The sequence below is a fragment of the Thalassophryne amazonica genome, chromosome 5 (genome assembly GCF_902500255.1).
Source record: "Thalassophryne amazonica chromosome 5, fThaAma1.1, whole genome shotgun sequence".
In the NCBI taxonomy this organism is placed as follows: Eukaryota; Metazoa; Chordata; class Actinopteri; order Batrachoidiformes; family Batrachoididae; genus Thalassophryne; species Thalassophryne amazonica.
This window is the reverse complement of record NC_047107.1, coordinates 65477923-65495404: the sequence shown is the minus strand read 5'-3', so window position 1 is coordinate 65495404 and position 17482 is coordinate 65477923. Positions and strand designations below refer to the sequence as shown.

Sequence of the window (17482 nt, the reverse complement as noted above, 5' to 3'; positions counted from 1 at the left end):
GAGTGTGGGTACTAGACTGGCCTGAAAATGTGTGGCACATTATGAAGCACAAAATACGACAACAGAGAACCCGGACTGTTGAACAACTGAAGTCGTACATCAAGCAACAATGGGAAAGAATTCCACCTACAAAGTTTCAGCAATTAGTGTCCTCAGTTCCCAAATGCTTATTGAGTGTTGTTAGAAGGAAAGGTGATGTAACACAGTGGTAAACATACCACTGTCTCAGCTTTTTTGAAACTTGTTGCAGGCATCGATTTCAAAATGAGCAAATATTTGCACAAAACAATAAAGTTTATCAGTTTGAATATTAAATATCTTGTCTTTGTGGTGTATTCAGTTGAATATAGGTTGAAGAGGATTTGCAAATCATTGTATTGTGTTTTTATTTAAATTTTACACAACGTTCCAACTTCATTGGAATTGGGGTTGTATATATTTCAGAACTACTAATTGTTCCTCTCTCTTCCCTTTTCATCTCTTTTTTTTTGCCCCTCTATCAGCAGCAGCATCTATCTCACAACCACGGTGGTGCACCTGTGCCCCTGACGCCACATCCTGCAGGTCTACACCCCTCGCAGCTGGGTAGCTCAGCTGGTCTTTTGGCTCTGTCGGGAGCATTTGGTGCTGTTCCCTCACATCTGACAGGAAAAGATGTTGAAAAAAAGCCCCACCTGTCTGCACCAGAAGCACACACTACAGGATCTGACCACTTGAGAGGTGAAGTAATGCACCCATCATTTATAATACAAAGAGTTTCATAGTGTATTGGGAAAATTGTTGGATACTGCTTGGATAATTAAAGCTTGTTTTTTATATTGGAATCTACAAAGATCTTTTTTGTTTGCTTTGTGAAAAAAATAATTGAAGTAAGTTTCCTTTTTCAGACACCCATGTTATCCAACTGGCATATGTTACATTTCATAATGATGTTGATCTACTGAATTTTTCTGTCTTCTATTATGATGAGCAAAATGAATGGCATAGCTACACATCTGTACTGCATGAAGATTAAGTAGGCTGCAAATTGAATTAATTCTGCAAGACTTTATGACACTAACTAATTCTTCTTGCTTTCAAATATTTTGGTTTTCTTCACGGATGAACTTCCAACCTCCACCTCATGTACGACTGCCCGATGGCAACAGACCGTGAGCCTGGCTCCGTAAGTCATTCCTTTTTCTAAGTCTTCTTTTCACAATAATAAATTTTGTAGTTTGTCGAAGTTGTGATTGTATTTGTATAGGCTTGTTGGGATAATCGATATATTGAGTTATCGTTCGATATATAAAGATGAACACAATCAATTTGCTGGCCTCAGTATATCTGACTTTACATGCGCATTTGTTGTCATCTACATTCCAGTGAGTGAAGCTGCTTATTTTGTCCCTCTCAGCGTGCTGTCTGTAGAAGGGGCTGTGGACCCAGCAGCTCTGTGTGCGAGGCGCTCCGCTCATACACACACGAAGTGAACAGCATGCCACAGTAAACAGTCAGCTGATTTGACTGCACAATTATATCTAGAATGTTTTGAAGAGTACATGGACTTGGTTTCAAAGCCTAATTCCACAGCTCCAGTGTGGTAACATTTCGGACTGCTGAAGTCAGATGTGTGAGGAGAACCCAATGTGAATGAGCAAGTGTGTCAACTTTACATGAAAACAGTGACAACAAAACCTGGAAATACAACCAACCTGAAAATGCAACTTTAACGTCACCATCCCATCCATTTTCTTCTGCGTGTCCAGGTTTGGCTCGTTGTGGCAGTAGACCATGTAGCTGATCCCATTCTTGTCTATTCTTGGCCAAGTCCTCTAACTCTTCCTGGGGGATCCTGAGGGGTTCCCAAACTAGCTGTGAAATATAATCCCTCCAGCATGTTCTGGATCTTCCCCGGGGCTTCTTCCCAGTTGGACGTCCCTGGAAGACCTCCCTAGGGAGACAACAAAGGGACATCATCACCAGATGCCTGAACACCTCAGCTGGCTCCTTTTTATGTTCTCCCCAGGCTCTCTCCTGATCTAGATGGGACAGTTCATCCTTTTTTTGACAGAGGACCATGACTTCAGATTTGGAGGTGCTGATTCTCATCCCAGTCGTTTCACACTCTTCCTCAAGCCTGCCCAGTTCACATCAGAGGTCACTGTCTGATGAAGCCAACAGAGCCACATTATCCACAAAAAGCAGATATGAGCTGGTAGACATTCTATGTGAAGTATGGAAAACTGAGGCCCCATTTGCTTTTAGCAGGACAGCTTTCAGACCTGTTTTTTCAAATCTGGCTGATCCTACACATGCGTCCAAACTCAATTCAGCCAAAGCCAGTATGAGATGTGTCTGGAAGTGAGTGTGTGTGCATGTGGATCTGAACATGACAACATAGGTGTGTGTGTGTGTGTGTGTGTGTGTGTGTGTGTGTGTGTGTGTGTGTGTGTGTGTGTGTGTGTGTGTGTGTGTGTGTGTGTGTGTGTGTGTGTGTGTGTGTGTGAGATGCGTGCACATGTATGGATCTGGACATGGCACATGGAAGGGAACGCACCTGGCAGAATTTCTTGGTGAGAAGGTGCAGAAGAGAAAGAAAGTTGTTTGCTGTCCTCACCGTTGCAGCTGCACTGAACGCTGCAGAGGACGTTGTGGGCGCACAGACTTAGTGAGAACGATTGACATCATGATCCCCAAGTTAGTCAGATTCTAGCCACATTTGCATTCAGACCTTGGTGAATAAGCGAAGTGCGCATCGCATCTGCGCACGCATGGGTCAAACGGGGGCAAAAATCCCAGCTACCACACTCACACTGCTCCCATTGAATTTCGTATACAGTAGCATTAGCGGACTGTAAAAGTTAAGGCTTTTACAGGGATTGTTTCAAAGGCTTTAAGCCTTAAGCGACACATACAATAATGACAGGGGTGCATTGTGCTGTTTTCAAATGCTTGAACGGAATTTATAGGCTTGAAAGTTGTCTGAAAACACACGATTGCAAAGCTCCGCCGAGTCCACACAAAGACGGAAAGAAGAAGAAATGTGGTCGTAAACCTCCGTTCATTCTACACAATTTCGCCACAGAAAAGAAAGATCCAGGCGGACGTAAAAGTCGGACTAAAACTGTAAGTTTCTTGCACACATTTATTTTGTCAATATCCTGAAACCATGCCGCTGTTTTCCTGCATCGGCTTATGACTGTAATGTCGCACCATGAATGATGTGGCGTGTAATATTGTAAAATTGACATGTTCTATAAACAAACTGCATGCATGCGCATATCATTGTATGTCTGTCAACTTATCAAAACAAATCTGACACCAAAGAGGTTATATGTGAGACTCACCGTCATTGTCGTCATTATGAAGCTGGCGGAGTCGCGATTTCTCATCCCTGCTTAGCAAATATTCTGCAGTATCCACAGTTTCAGTCTCTGGACTTCGTCTAACTATCTGTTGTGAAAGTGTAGTGACACGGACCCACAACAGGGGGCGCAAATGAACGGTCAATAGATGAGCCAAAAAGTAACAATTTAATGTTGTGAAGGTGCACAACGAATACACAGACAATCTCAGAATATGATAACAGTCAATCCACAAAGGTGACGTGTGGGCAGGCTCGAGGATAGAAGACGTCTATCCTGAGAAGAGCCGGAACCACACGATTTCCGCCGCCACCGAACCTGGTGAATACTGGAGCCGCCAAGTCCCGAATTCCCAGGTGATCACCGTCCCCGACTGTCGGATCTGGTACTGCTGGCGAAGAACAAAGACAGTCATGTGTGGGTGTGTGTACACCCCGTAACAACAACGGTGGGAATGCCACCTCCACCTCTAACACACACTCGTGCAGCGTCTGTTTAACCACTTATCTGACGGACGTAGGACGAAACAGTCGCGACCCACGCCGGTCCTCTGGTTGACAGCTGCAAAACAATAGCTCTTAGAATCAATTAATATAGGCAGAGAAAGATTACCTCCATAGAAGTACGATATCTCGGCAATGAGGTGGAGATGACGTCTGGTCTTTATGGAGTGAGATGCTGTAAAGTAGATGGGTGACAGCTGTCAAGAGATAATGAGTGACAGCTGTCACTCCTGGCTGTGTCCGTGGCGGCAGCGCCCTCTCGTGCCTGAAGCCCGCACTTCAGGCAGGGCGCCCACTGGTGGTGGGCCAGCAGTACCTCCTCTTCTGGCGGCCCACACAACAGGACCCCCCCCCCCCCCCAACGGGTGCCTCCTGGCGCCCGACCAGGCTTGTTCGGGTGACGGTGGTAGAAGTTGGCCAGGAGGGCCGGATCCAGGATGAAGCTCCTCTTCACCCAGGAGCGTTGTTCGGGTCCATACCCCTCCCAGTCCACCAAATACTGTAACCCCCGGCCCATCCGACGGATGTCCAGGAGCCGGCGCATCATCCAAGCCGGCTCCCCTTCGATGATCCGAGCAGGAGGCGGCGCCGGTCCGGGAGCACAGAGGGGTGAGGTGTGGTGAGGTTTGATCCTTGAAACATGAAAGACTGGGTGGATCCGCAGTGAAGCCGGGAGTTGGAGCTTCACTGCGGCAGGACTGAGGACTTTGAGGATCTTGTATGGTCCGATATATCTGTCCTTGAGTTTCGGGGAGTCCACCTGGAGGGGGATGTCCTTCGTGTATAGCCACACCTCCTGCCCGGGCTGGTAAGCAGGGGCCAGGGATCGCCGGCGGTCTGCATGGGTCTTCGCCCTCGTCCGGGCCTTCAACAAGGCAGAACGGGCGGAGCGCCACACCCGACGGCACTTCCGCAGGTGGGCCTGGACCGAGGGCACACCGACCTCTCCCTCCACCACGGGAAACAACGGGGGCTGATACCCCAAACACACCTCAAATGGGGAGAGGCCGGTGGCAGAGGACACCTGACTGTTATGCGCATACTCGATCCAGGCCAGATGTTTACTCCAGGCCGTCGGGTGTGCGGACGTCACACAGCGCAGGGCTTGCTCCAATTCCTGATTGGCCCGTTCTGCCTGTCCATTGGTCTGCGGGTGATACCCGGACGAGAGGCTCACAGTAGCCCCCAGTTCCCGGTAGAAGCTCCTCCAGACGTGTGAGGAGAACTGGGGACCACGATCAGAGACGATGTCAGTGGGTATCCCATGCAGACGGACGACGTGGTGGACCAGGAGGTCTGCTGTCTCCTGGGCTGTTGGGAGCTTTGGGAGGGCCACGAAGTGGGCCGCCTTGGAGAATCGGTCCACTATCATGAAGATGGTGGTGTTGCCCTGGGACGGCGGGAGGCCCGTGACGAAATCCAGGCCGATGTGGGACCAGGGGCGATGAGGCACAGGTAGCGGCTGGAGAAGTCCTTGGGACCTTTTATCGTCTGCCTTGCCCCTGGCACAGGTGGTGCAGGCCTGGATGTACTCTCGGACGTCGGCCTCCATAGACGCCCACCAGAAGCGCTGCCGGACAACTGCCACGGTCCTTTGCACCCCTGGATGACAGGAGAGCTTGGAACCATGACAGAAGTCCAAGACTGCAGCTCTGGCCTCTGGTGGGACGTACAAACGGTTCTTTGGACCAGTTCCGGGGTCCGGGCTCCGTGCCAGGGCCTCCCGGACGATCTTCTCCACGTCCCAGGTGAGGGTGGCCACGATAGTGGACTCAGGCAGGATGGGCTCCGGTGGATCCGACAGTGCAGTTTTGACCTCCTCTTTGTGTACCCGGGACAAGGCATCCGACCTCTGGTTCTTGGTCCCGGGGCGATAGGTGATCCGGAAGTCAAAACGCCCGAAGAACAGTGACCAGCGGGCTTGCCTGGGGTTCAGCCGCTTGGCGGTCCTGATATACTCCAGGTTCCGATGGTCAGTGAAAACCGTGAACGGCACAGACGCTCCCTCCAACAGGTGTCTCCACTCCTCAAGAACCTCTTTCACCGCAAGGAGTTCTCGATTGCCGACGTCATAGTTCCGTTCAGCCGGGGTCAACGTGCGTGAAAAGTAGGCACACGGGTGAAGAACCTTATCAGTCTCTCCGCTCTGGGATAGCACGGCTCCTATCCCTGAGTCAGAGGCGTCCACTTCAACCACAAACTGGCGGCTAGGGTCGGGCTGCACCAAAACTGGCGCAGTAGAGAACCGTCGTTTCAACTCCTTGAACGCGGCTTCGCACCGATCCGACCAGGTGAAGGGGACTTTTGGAGAGGTCAGGGCTGTCAGGGGGCTAACTACCTGACTGTAGCCCTTAATGAACCTCCTATAGAAATTAGCGAAGCCGAGAAACTGTTGCAGCTTCCTACGGCTTGTTGGTTGGGGCCAATCTCTCACCGCCGCAACCTTGGCCGGATCAGGGGCGACGGAGTTAGAGGAGATGATAAACCCCAGGAAGGACAAAGACGTGCGGTGAAACTCGCACTTCTCGCCCTTCACAAACAGTCGGTTCTCTAACAACCGCTGCAGGACCTGACGTACATGCTGGACATGGGTCTCAGGATCCGGGGAAAAGATGAGAATATCGTCCAGATATACGAAGACGAATCGGTGCAGGAAGTCCCGCAAGACATCGTTAACCAAGGCTTGGAACGTCGCGGGGGCGTTGGTGAGGCCGAACGGCATGACCAGGTACTCAAAGTGACCTAACGGGGTGTTAAATGCCGTCTTCCATTCGTCTCCCTTCCGGATCCGAACCAGGTGATACGCATTTCTAAGATCCAGCTTAGTAAAGATTTTGGCTCCATGCAGGGGGGTGAACACGGAATCCAACAATGGCAACAGGTATCGGTTGCGAACCGTAATCTCGTTCAGCCCCCTGTAATCAATGCATGGACGGAGTCCGCCATCTTTCTTGCCCACAAAAAAGAAACCTGCCCCCATCGGGGAGGTGGAGTTCCAGATCAGCCCGGCAGCTAATGAGTCCCGGATGTAGGTCTCCATTGATTCGCGCTCAGGTCATGAGAGGTTGTACAGCCTGCTGGACGGGAACTCAGCGCCTGGAACCAAATCAATGGCACAATCGTACGGACGGTGCGGGGGAAGGGTGAGTGCCAGATCCTTGCTGAAGACGTCAGCAAGATCGTGGTACTCAACCGGCACTGCCGTCAGATTGGGAGGGACTTTGACCTCCTCCTTAGCCTGTAAACCGGGAGGAACCGAGGATCCTAAACACACCCGATGGCAGGTTTCGCTCCACTGAACCACCACCCCAGACGGCCAATCAATCCGGGGATTGTGCTTCAACATCCATGGGAAGCCCAAAATCACACGGGAGGTAGAAGGAGTTACAAAAAACTCAATCTCCTCCCTATGGTTTCCAGACACCACCAGAGTTACTGGTTGTGTCTTGTGTGTGATTAAAGGGAGGAGGGTGCCATCTAGTGCCCGCACCTGCAATGGCGAAGGAAGCGCCACCAGAGGGAGCCCTACCTCCCTTGCCCATCTGCTGTCTAGCAAATTCCCTTCTGACCCCGTGTCCACCAGTGCTGGGGCTTGAAGGGTTAAATCCCCGCTCAGGATTGTAACTGGGAGTCGTGTGGCAATCTGTGTGTGTCCCACGTGAATGTTTTGACCCCCCCCCCTTAGCCCAGTCTCTGAGGGCGGTTGTTGTTGTGGCCGTTTGGGGCAGTTTCTCTGTATGTGCTCCTTTGAGCTGCAGAGAAAACACTCCCCGCGGACCAGCCTCCTCATTTTGGCCCTGTGCGTTTCCCTAACAACGTCAGCAGGGGGATCTGTTGCCCCACGGAGTGCTGCAGCTGTGGAGCGTGGGGAGGGCGGCCCCTTTTCGAACCCGGAAGGGAGAGGGACGGCGCGTATCCGGCCACGTCCTTCGCCTCACTCCCGACGGCGTTCCTCCAACCGATTGTCTAACCGTATAACGAGATCGATAAGCCCATCTAAATCCCGCGGTTCCTCCTTAGCTACCAGATGCTCCTTCAGGACCGATGACAGTCCGTTTATGAAGGCGGCGCGGAGCGTAACGTTATTCCAGCCGGACCTCGCAGCCGCGATGCGGAAGTCGACTGCATATTCGGCTGCGCACCGGCGCCCCTATCGCATTAACAGCAGCATTGTTGAAGCGGTCTCTCCTCTGTTAGGGTGATCAAACACTGTTCTGAACTCCCCCACAAACCCAGTGTATGCTGATAACAACCGTGAGTTCTGTTCCCAGAGCGCCGTAGCCCAGGCGCGTGCCTTACCCCGAAGCAAATTAATAACATAAGCCACCTTGCTGGCGTCAGACACGTACATCACGGGTCGTTGTGCAAAGACGAGCGAACACTGCATCAGAAAGTCCGCGCACGTCTTCACACAACCCCCGTACGGCTCAGGGGGACTTATGTATGCTTCAGGGGATGGTGGGGGGGTTTGTTGAACGACCAGTGGAATGTTAATACCCGGCACCGGGTCGGCAGGAGGAGGAGCCGCAGCAGCGCTCTGATCACGCGCTTCCACCTGTGCGGTGAGAGCCTCCATCCTGCGATTAAGGATGACGTTTTGCTCGGACATCAAATCCAGCCGAGCGGTAAAGGCGGTGAGGATTTGCTGCAACCCACCGAGCACGCCTCCTGCAGACGCCTGTGCACCCTGCTCTTCCATTGGCTGTCCAACAGATGGATGACGCCCCTCGGGATCCATGACGCTGGCCGAGATATCCTGTTGTGAAAGTGTAGTGACACGGACCCACAACAGGGGGCGCAAATGAATGGTCAATAGATGAGCCAGAAAGTAACAATTTAATGTTGTGAAGGTGCACAACGAATACACAGACAATCTCAGAATATGATAACAGTCAATCCACAAAGGTGACGAGGCTCGAGGATAGAAGACGTCTGTCCTGAGAAGAGCCGGAACCACACGATTTCTGCCGCCACCGAACCTGGTGAATACTGGAGCCGCCAAGTCCCGAATTCCCAGGTGATCACCGTCCCCGACTGTCGGATCTGGTACTGCTGGCGAAGAACAAAGACAGTCAAGTGTGGGTGTGTGTACACCCCGTAACAACAACGGTGGGAATGCCACCTCCACCTCTAACACACACTCGTGCAGCGTCTGTTTAACCACTTATCTGACGGACGTAGGACGAAACAGTCGCGACCCACGCCAGTCCTCTGGTTGACAGCTGCAAAACAATAGCTCTTAGAATCAGTTAATACAGGCAGAGAAAGATTACCTCCATAGAAGTACGATATCTCGGCAACGAGGTGGAGATGACGTCTGGTCTTTATGGAGTGAGATGCTGTAAAGTAGATGGGTGACAGCTGTCAAGAGATAATGAGTGACAGCTGTCACCCCCGGCTGTGTCCGTGGCGGCAGCGCCCTCTCGTGCCTGAAGCCCGCACTTCAGGCAGGGCGCCCACTGGTGGTGGGCCAGCAGTACCTCCTCTTCTGGCGGCCCACACAACACTATCAACAAGCACGGGTCATTTTCGACAGCAGCGCTCTCTTCCTCCTTTGTTGGCACTAACGGTACTTTCTGTACAGATGCAGCACATGCAAGCACAATCAGCTCTTCTTTCCATTGCCGTACGTAGTCCTGGTTGTAACAGGCAGTCCGCGGAGTTTACAGAAACGCTTTAAATCGTCAACTTTTCAGTAGTTGAAATGATCCAAATCACAGCACTCCTCGCTGCTTTCCGCCGCAATAGCTTGTGGGTTGGTAGCTGAAAATTTAGCCTGCCCATAATGCACTGCGTGGCCTGAGATGAGCACTTCGCTTATCCTGCTCAGATCTGGCTGAAATCTCCAAATAACATTTTATTTGTTTGAATAACAGTTGTTTCAGTGAAGATGGTCGCATTCTCTGACCGTCGCACTCTCCCTCATTTCTTTTTCACTCACTCTGACTGAAACATTATCCCTACAGCCAGAAAATGCAGCCAAATTCCATTGATGAAGCTAAGCTTCACGCAGTACTCTTGTATTGTTATAACTGCTAAACAGAACCTATGCCGGCGAACTTTAGATGTTGCTCATTACGCATCCTCAGGACACTACTTGTGCGTAGAGTTATTGCGTTAAATCGAACCCTGTATAATTTTAAATATCCCTTTATTTGCAACTCATAAATAAAATGTATATTTTTTGACTTTTGTATTCCAAGTGCATGTGTTTGAGTGTGTGAGAGTTCAAGGATTGCTTCAGCCAACATGTTTAGTTCTGCCCTAGATCAGCTCTGAATTGTTTGCTTTCCTTTCTCCTCCAAATGGGCTTCTGTGCATGGCTGCATGCATGCTCACAAATCCATGCAGTCATCACGCGCACGCACACACACACACACACACACACACACACACACACACATCCAGCCCAGCCTGCATTGTTGTGCCTATTTAACACCTCAGTGAGCAGATTACCCCTGCCTCCTCCCTTCCACTGCCCCTGATCCCACGTTTAAAGACTCTCATTGTGTTTAATATTGCCACCACTGAGAGGGGAAGGCTTGGGAAAGGATTTGTGGTGGGGGGGTTCATATGACACTCAGGGTGTGTGTGTGTGTGTGTGTGTGTGTGTGTGTGTGTGTGTGTGTGTGTGTGTGTGTGTGTGTGTGTGTGTGTGTGTGTGTGTGTATGTGTGTGTGTGTGTGTGTGTGTGTGTGTGTGTGTGTGTGTGTGTGTGTGTGTGTGTGTGTGTGTGTGTGACCATGCTTAAAGTGAACAGAGTGGGGAGGCGCTGCTTATGTTTTGTGGGTCAGTGCTTCTGTGCTCAGCTCACTAAAACCTTTCAATAAAAGAGTAGGAGGTGGGAAGAAGGGAGGGTATGAAGGAAGGGGTCTTTGCAAAATACCGGGTTCTACCTCCTCACCCCTCTCCTTCCCTCCCTCGGCTCTTGTCATCTTTTCTTCTTCTCCACTCTGTTACAGCCTCCCTCTGTCCTTTCTGTCCTCAAATCGCACCCCTCCCTTTCTCCTTTTTCTCACCCACTTCTACTGTTATTCCTCCTTCATTTACGCCTTTCCCCATCAAAACCCAAATGCCAGTTTTCTCTCTTGCTACACGCGTGAATGTGTATGGTGGATGCACATTTCATTGACAGGCTGAGGCTAATGTGCTCAACACGAAGCATTAATCCATTAACAATGGGTTCCATTGGTCAGGAGGCCAGTTGAGGTGCTGTGTGTGTGTGTGTGTGTGTGTGTGTGTGTGTGTGTGTGTGTGTGTGTGTGTGTGTGTGTGTGTGTGTGTGTGTGTGTGTGTGTGTGTGTGTGTGTGTGTGTGTGTGTGTGTGTGTGTGTGTGTGTGTGTGCGGCGCGTACGCGTGTGTGTGTTTGTTGGCGGCACATAGACAGTGAGTCATTCAGGTGACACATACAGTCTGTGACACATACACACACACACACACACACACACACAGCATGCAGTGCAACTTGTGAGAACCAGGAGGGGGAGCACGGAGATTTTGAGAGCCACTTAATGTAATCATCGACTTCAGAGGTGTGTGGTTGTGACCAGCTGTGGTCAAGTGTGAAAAGAGGGAGCAGTTAAAGTGTTTGTGCTCTTTAATTCATGCCTCTGTGCACTGTGAACCTGTGAGACTGTTTCTAACCTGCACCAGACAGCAGAATACCTGTTGTAATAGACCATTGTTAAGCCCCAGTCACACTATGACAGATCAAGGGAATGTATGAAGAACTGATTCCGTACGTTTGTGTTCATTTTTCAATTCAATTTAATTTCAGTTTATTTTCATTTATATAGCGTCAAAATCACAACAGAGTTGCCTCAAGGTGCTTCACACAAGTAAGGTCTAACCTTACTAACCCCCAGAGCAACAGTGGTAAGGAAAAACTCCCTCTGAGGAAGAAACCTCAAGCAGACCAGACTCAGAGAGGTGACCCTCTGCTTGGGCCATGCTCCAGACACAAATTACAGAACAATTCACAAAATGAATGTACAGGAAAAGCTGTTGGTGCACAGGACAGGAGGGTCTCCAGCACAAATACCACACCCATCTCTGGGTGGAGCTGCACCTTAAACAGAGAGAAAAAAAACAGAATCAGGAATCAGAAAGACAAGAAATACTGTATAATTTGCCGGTATTAAACAACAAGAAAAACAGAAGAACATTTTTGTCCGTCAAAAGTAATTTTCCCATCCGTGAAATGCGCACCTTGTCAGCTGATGTCAGCCAAGTCCGTCTGAAAGGTTTGGTGTGTTGAAAACTTTGAGTAGATATCAGACGGAGAACTTTGCCACTGCATGCATGTTTTGTTTTGTTTTTTGTCTGCTGTGTGTCATTTATTTTTCCTGCTTTTGGCTGACTGTTTAGTCTGGTGTTCTGTTTGGTCTAAGTCCAGCAAGTGGTGAAAGGACGGACACAGTAAGTGCAGCTCTATGGCTGAAAGAAATAGACAGCACGCTCTATTCTCTCTCTCTCTCTCTTTCTCAGTGAGGAGATGCAACGGAGCTATTTGAGGGAGGAAACATGACTTCATGCTTTCAGAACGCCAAACTGCTCAAATGCATCATATGTGTCTGTAAACCAGGAAAATATTTTTGCTCAGCGCGGAACTCTGTGGAAATGTGACATCTCCGGTCCATTAGCACACCAACTCCACAAGAAACTGACGTATTTGCCAACGAACAAAATATTTAAATACGTAATTAATCCTTTTGCTCTGTCCATCATAGTGTGACTTGGCCTTTACATTCTCAGTGCGCATGTTCAGTGGTGAGTAAATCTTGAGTGAATAAAAGAGTGAGCTCCCACCTCCACCATCAGCATGGGAAGCGTTAAGTGCCAGTTTGTCCAAAACACGTACGAGGAGCGGCTCTTGCAGCTTATTCCACAGGATGCTGTTCTACTACGATTGCTCTCGATCCAAAAAAGTGCTGAAACAGGATGAAACAGCTCAATCCAGCCTGACCCTAACAGGCTGGTTTATAAAGTACAGACCTGCAACCCACCTGAAAAAATACTGCTGATTTTGGTCCACACACAGGAAGGGTACAGAATGAACACCCTCTTTTTCATGCATGCGCAGATATCGAATATACAAGTCTGGTACGGGAGTAACCTCAGTACATAACATAGTGACAGAAATGTGCGTACAACATTACAGCTGATTGTGCCAACTACCAGAGCAAGAATTTTAGCTGAGGAAGCTTCTGCGATTTGAAGCGAAACGTCCTCGCGTCAAGCAACCCAGTCCAGTCGAAGATTCAAGCTTCTCTACCAATGTCATCTACTAAATATTGTCTTATTTTTCTGATTGTCACATCTGATTGTCACATTTGTCCACCTTTCTCTTGTGGAAAAAGTATATGAACAACCTGAACAGTTTAGCTACTTCACCTGTACATCCCTCCTTTTTTGTGTTTATTGGTTTCTCCCGCTTTAACACTCCCCTTTCCTGTTACTTATGTTTTTCTTTTATTTCAGCGTGTTCTGTCCTTCTAAAATTCCTCTTTCTTTTTTTTTTTTTTTTTTTTTTGGCAGAGTAATTCATTGTTGCCAGAAAGTCTTAGGAATTCAGATAAGCGCCGAAATGGACCAGATTTTCCAAATGACACCAAAAAACGCAAAGTGGATGACAAGGACTCAAGTCATTATGTAAGAAATGGTTAAGTTTATATGTACACTTACATGTATGTCATTTGCAGTCATTTGTGTATATATTTGATATTTCTCCAGATTTCCCAGATATTGACAAAATGATGAGAAAAGGTATTTAGTGAATACATATATATACGATATATACACACACACAGTAAAACAATCATCATATAAACCGGATACTTGCACTCACCGGACAAAAGCAAAAGTCCCAATGCTTTTGTATGGCTTTCCATGTAATAAACACTGTATATAACAGATTTTGTGTAATGGATTTTCGCTCACATGGGACAAAACGTCCTGTCCAATCGCAATGTATTTCCTTTAAAAACTGCTCGCATGTACTGGACAGAGCAGTCTGGACGTGCCCAGTAACAGAGGGATGAAATGAAGTTCAGCACTGACACTCGATTCGAGGAAAGCAGGCACCGTATTTCCGTGATTAAAATAAATACCTTAATTTCCAGACTATAAGCTGCTACCATAATTTCCAGACTATAGAGCGCACATGAATATAAGCTGCACCCACCATTTTTTTCTTAAAAAAATAAATGTACATAAATAAGCCACACTTGTCTATAAGCCGCGGGTCACCATGTTGTAACGAGATATTTACACAGAAAGATGTCAATTAAATACGTACCATAAATGCTTTTTTTTCCCCTGAAGTGGTACACATTAATATTGACGCTGTCTTTCGAGCAGGATGATGATGTCTTTCGAGCAGGAACACAGTGCAAGCAGCTGCAGCTGCTTGCTCTGTGTTCCATGGGACGAGGAAAATAAAATAAAAACCAGCTGTGTAATTAGTGAATATCACTGGGTTGATATAAATAATACATAAAAGGGGGCGCAATACAGAAGTCCATGGTTAAATAAAAAGAAAAAAGTGCAGCGGGATTCGAACCGCACGCTCTGATTACGAGACGGAAACTTTACTACTTCGCTACAATCGCTATCTTGTAACAGGAGTGTGAAATGGCTAAAATCAACAAGCAGATAAATGTATTTTCTAAAAAAAGAAAAAAAAAAGCGCTGTGATAACTGACCAAACGGCGTTTGTTATGGGGTATTTCTGCTGATATGTGACTGAAAGTGGCATATTTGTCATACTGTGGCTTGTCCTGGTCCTGCAGTGCACCGCTCACACCCTCATCCCCGACACGCGTGTTCTGTCAGACGTGACATTCAGATCACCTGCTGCGTGTCCAAACGGACTGATGGCCCGTTTCTCCACTCATCGCAAAAGTGATATGTTTTTATGTATTTCCACACAAGCACACACATGCATGTCCATCAAAACACGGGACGTGTGCTACAGCTGTGATGTCCAGAACCGGAGATGTCTCAACACCTGTGTGTAGCTAGCCACGCCCCCTGTCCTGTCAGCACAGACCAAGATGTCACTCTGTGATCAGATGAAAGATGCCTCGTCTGTGGGGGGGCGAACCACACACACACACACACACACACACACACACACACACACACACACACACACACACACACACACACACACACACACACACACACACACAGATGTGTTGGGGGGGTGCAAAACACACGCACCTGTTGTGGGGGGAGTCGACACTCTGGCACACTCAGCAACTTCTCAGTCGTGGGGCACTTAGACAAATTTTACATCCACCTCGACACTGATTCTGCAGACTGTTTTTGTGATGATAGTATGAATGGCCACACATTTTCCAAGTGCCATGCGAGTGGTGTTAAATGTTCGTGTGTGTCAGTTGGAATTTGGCCGACACCTGCTGCGAGAGGGTTCGATGGGCTCGCACAGTGCACACTCGCTGGTGTGCGCAAATAGTTGTAGCAACAAGTGTGCAAGGCGTTAGAAGCAGCTACGATTCTACATGGTTTGCATACGATCCTTGCTTTATGCGCACTTTATGTGCAAATCGACCAAATAAGCACTATGTGTGAACGGGCCCTAAAGCACAGCTGTGCAATAATCATGCTGTTTAATCAACATCTGGATATGCCACACCTGTGAGGCGGGATGGACAATCTTGGCAATGGAGAAGTCCTCAGTGACAAATTTAGACAGATTTGTGAACAGTATTTGAGAGAAATGGGTCTTTTGTGTGTGTACAAAATGTTTCAGATCAGGGGTATTTATCTCATTCCAGAAAGGGCTGAGAGGGTGCCGGTGTCGCAGACCGAATGGTCCCCCCTGGTCTGCCTGCCTTCACTGTGCATGCGTCATTTTGGAGCGTCAGCAGTATTTCACCGTTTATCACCTCGTTTCTGCTTCAAACTGCACTCCAGTCATCTATCTCAGCAACAGATACCTGATGCTTTTGTACAACAATCATTTCAACGTAAATTTAGCATTATTTCATAATAAAAGACTGAGGAAGCGATCAGAGTGTTGCAGCCATGATGAGCTGCTCCTGCTGTGTTCACTGCGCCTCCATCATTTCAAAGCGTCACCGATTATCACCTCGTTTCTGCTTAAAATGGCCTCGTTTCTGCTTAAGACTGACTTTAGAATGATTTAAGAGGTTTTACCTTGTCATCTGATGGTTAACATCCCATTAAGCCTCGATCCCACCAAATAATAAGCCATGAATAATGAGCCACACATGGGTGTGTCAGTGATTATTTGAAGAATGGTCCACATTTTAATCTATTACGTATCCGCTATGAAGAAGCCTCTATGTGCTTCTCTGTACCTCACGTGTGACAGGTATCAGCCTCTAGTGAGCCACGACCGACCTGTCATGTGAGCCCGGTCCAGCCTTGAATGGCTCGTGTCGCCGCATATGATCCACATCAAGCCACATATGATCCTTGTAGCGCCATGTAACACGACGTTGGTGCACATTTAAGCATGGGTTTGGTTCAAACCACCAGCCCCCCCACACTTGGTCCCTTTAAAGTGTGAGTTTTCAGTTCAGAGCATCCATTCAAGATGTCACATTTTTTAAACGCAGTCCAAAGATAGACGCTCCTGCACAGTCCGGCCGGTGTATGGTAAATGGACTGCATTTATATTGCGCTTCCAGTTCTCATAAATCACTCGTACACACCATTTATAAACAAATCTGTCATTATGAATGGTTCATGAATGAGACCCATTGTTTGTAACATTGTGTTTAAAGATGAGAACTTGGAAGAAAAGAAGTGTATTAAATGTCAGACTGTGTTGTCATGTTTTGTCTTTTTATTTATTTTTTGTAGGATAGTGACGGGGAGAAAAGTGATGATAATTTAGTGGTGGATGTCTCAAATGAGGTCTGTATATTTTATGTTGTGGATGTGTAATATTTGATTTTTGTTCAGCTCAGTTGTTTTCTGACCACGTATATAATCGTATTTTTGTCTTTCAAAATCAAGTGGTATGATATTACCTGTGCAGTGTCACTAAAAAAAATGTTTTTGGCACTTCTGGTTAGCAGTTTAATAAACATATTTTGAGCATATTACAGTAATATAAAAATAGACAGTTAGCAGGTTGTTTCATCTTTCCTAATTTACAGTTCAGTAATATGTCATTTTGTAATGTACTCTTCAAGACGTTGCAACATGTACAGTACGGGCATGTTTGTAGGCACCTGGCCTGAAGTCTTTGCAACTTTGTTTTTGTAAATTAATTACGACAAGTGAAATGTTTGGTTTTTTAGCATGTTCTGATTCACAGATTTTATGCACAGTATATGTTTGTACAATCTGTGTTGACCTGACAACATTTATTTAAAAACATTATTTGGATTTAAAGCGGTTGCAGTCATATTATACTAAGATTCAGTTGACTGCTGTAGCAGGTATCACGTATCTTAATTCGACTGCTTTTCATCTAGTACCCTAAAAATTGCAGGATGTTTTTCTTGTACATGTCTAAGATAAATCTGTAAACTTCACAGGATTGTGTGGACTGCACTGTATCCACGGCTGCTGTCCAGAAAAATGGGAACATTGGTTGAAATAGTTTTGTTACAAGGTAAACTGAATATCAG

The 17482-nt window shown here is 47.6% G+C and overlaps 1 protein-coding gene across 4 annotated transcripts in view; it reads left to right on the top strand.

The window, feature by feature from the left end:
* The window catches only part of LOC117510663 (transducin-like enhancer protein 1), a 106581-nt gene that overhangs the window by 70346 nt on the left and 18753 nt on the right, over positions 1–17482 (top strand). For 2 of the 4 annotated variants that reach the window (XM_034170467.1, XM_034170465.1), the window contains exons 7-10: positions 507–720; positions 1149–1165; positions 13389–13502; positions 16707–16760. In XM_034170467.1, the coding sequence (XP_034026358.1) occupies positions 507–720; positions 1149–1165; positions 13389–13502; positions 16707–16760 (399 nt within the window). Of the gene's footprint in view, positions 1–503; positions 721–1148; positions 1166–13388; positions 13503–16706; positions 16761–17482 lie in introns of all 4 variants that reach the window. The other 2 variants (XM_034170466.1, XM_034170464.1) reach the window with 1 other exon arrangement.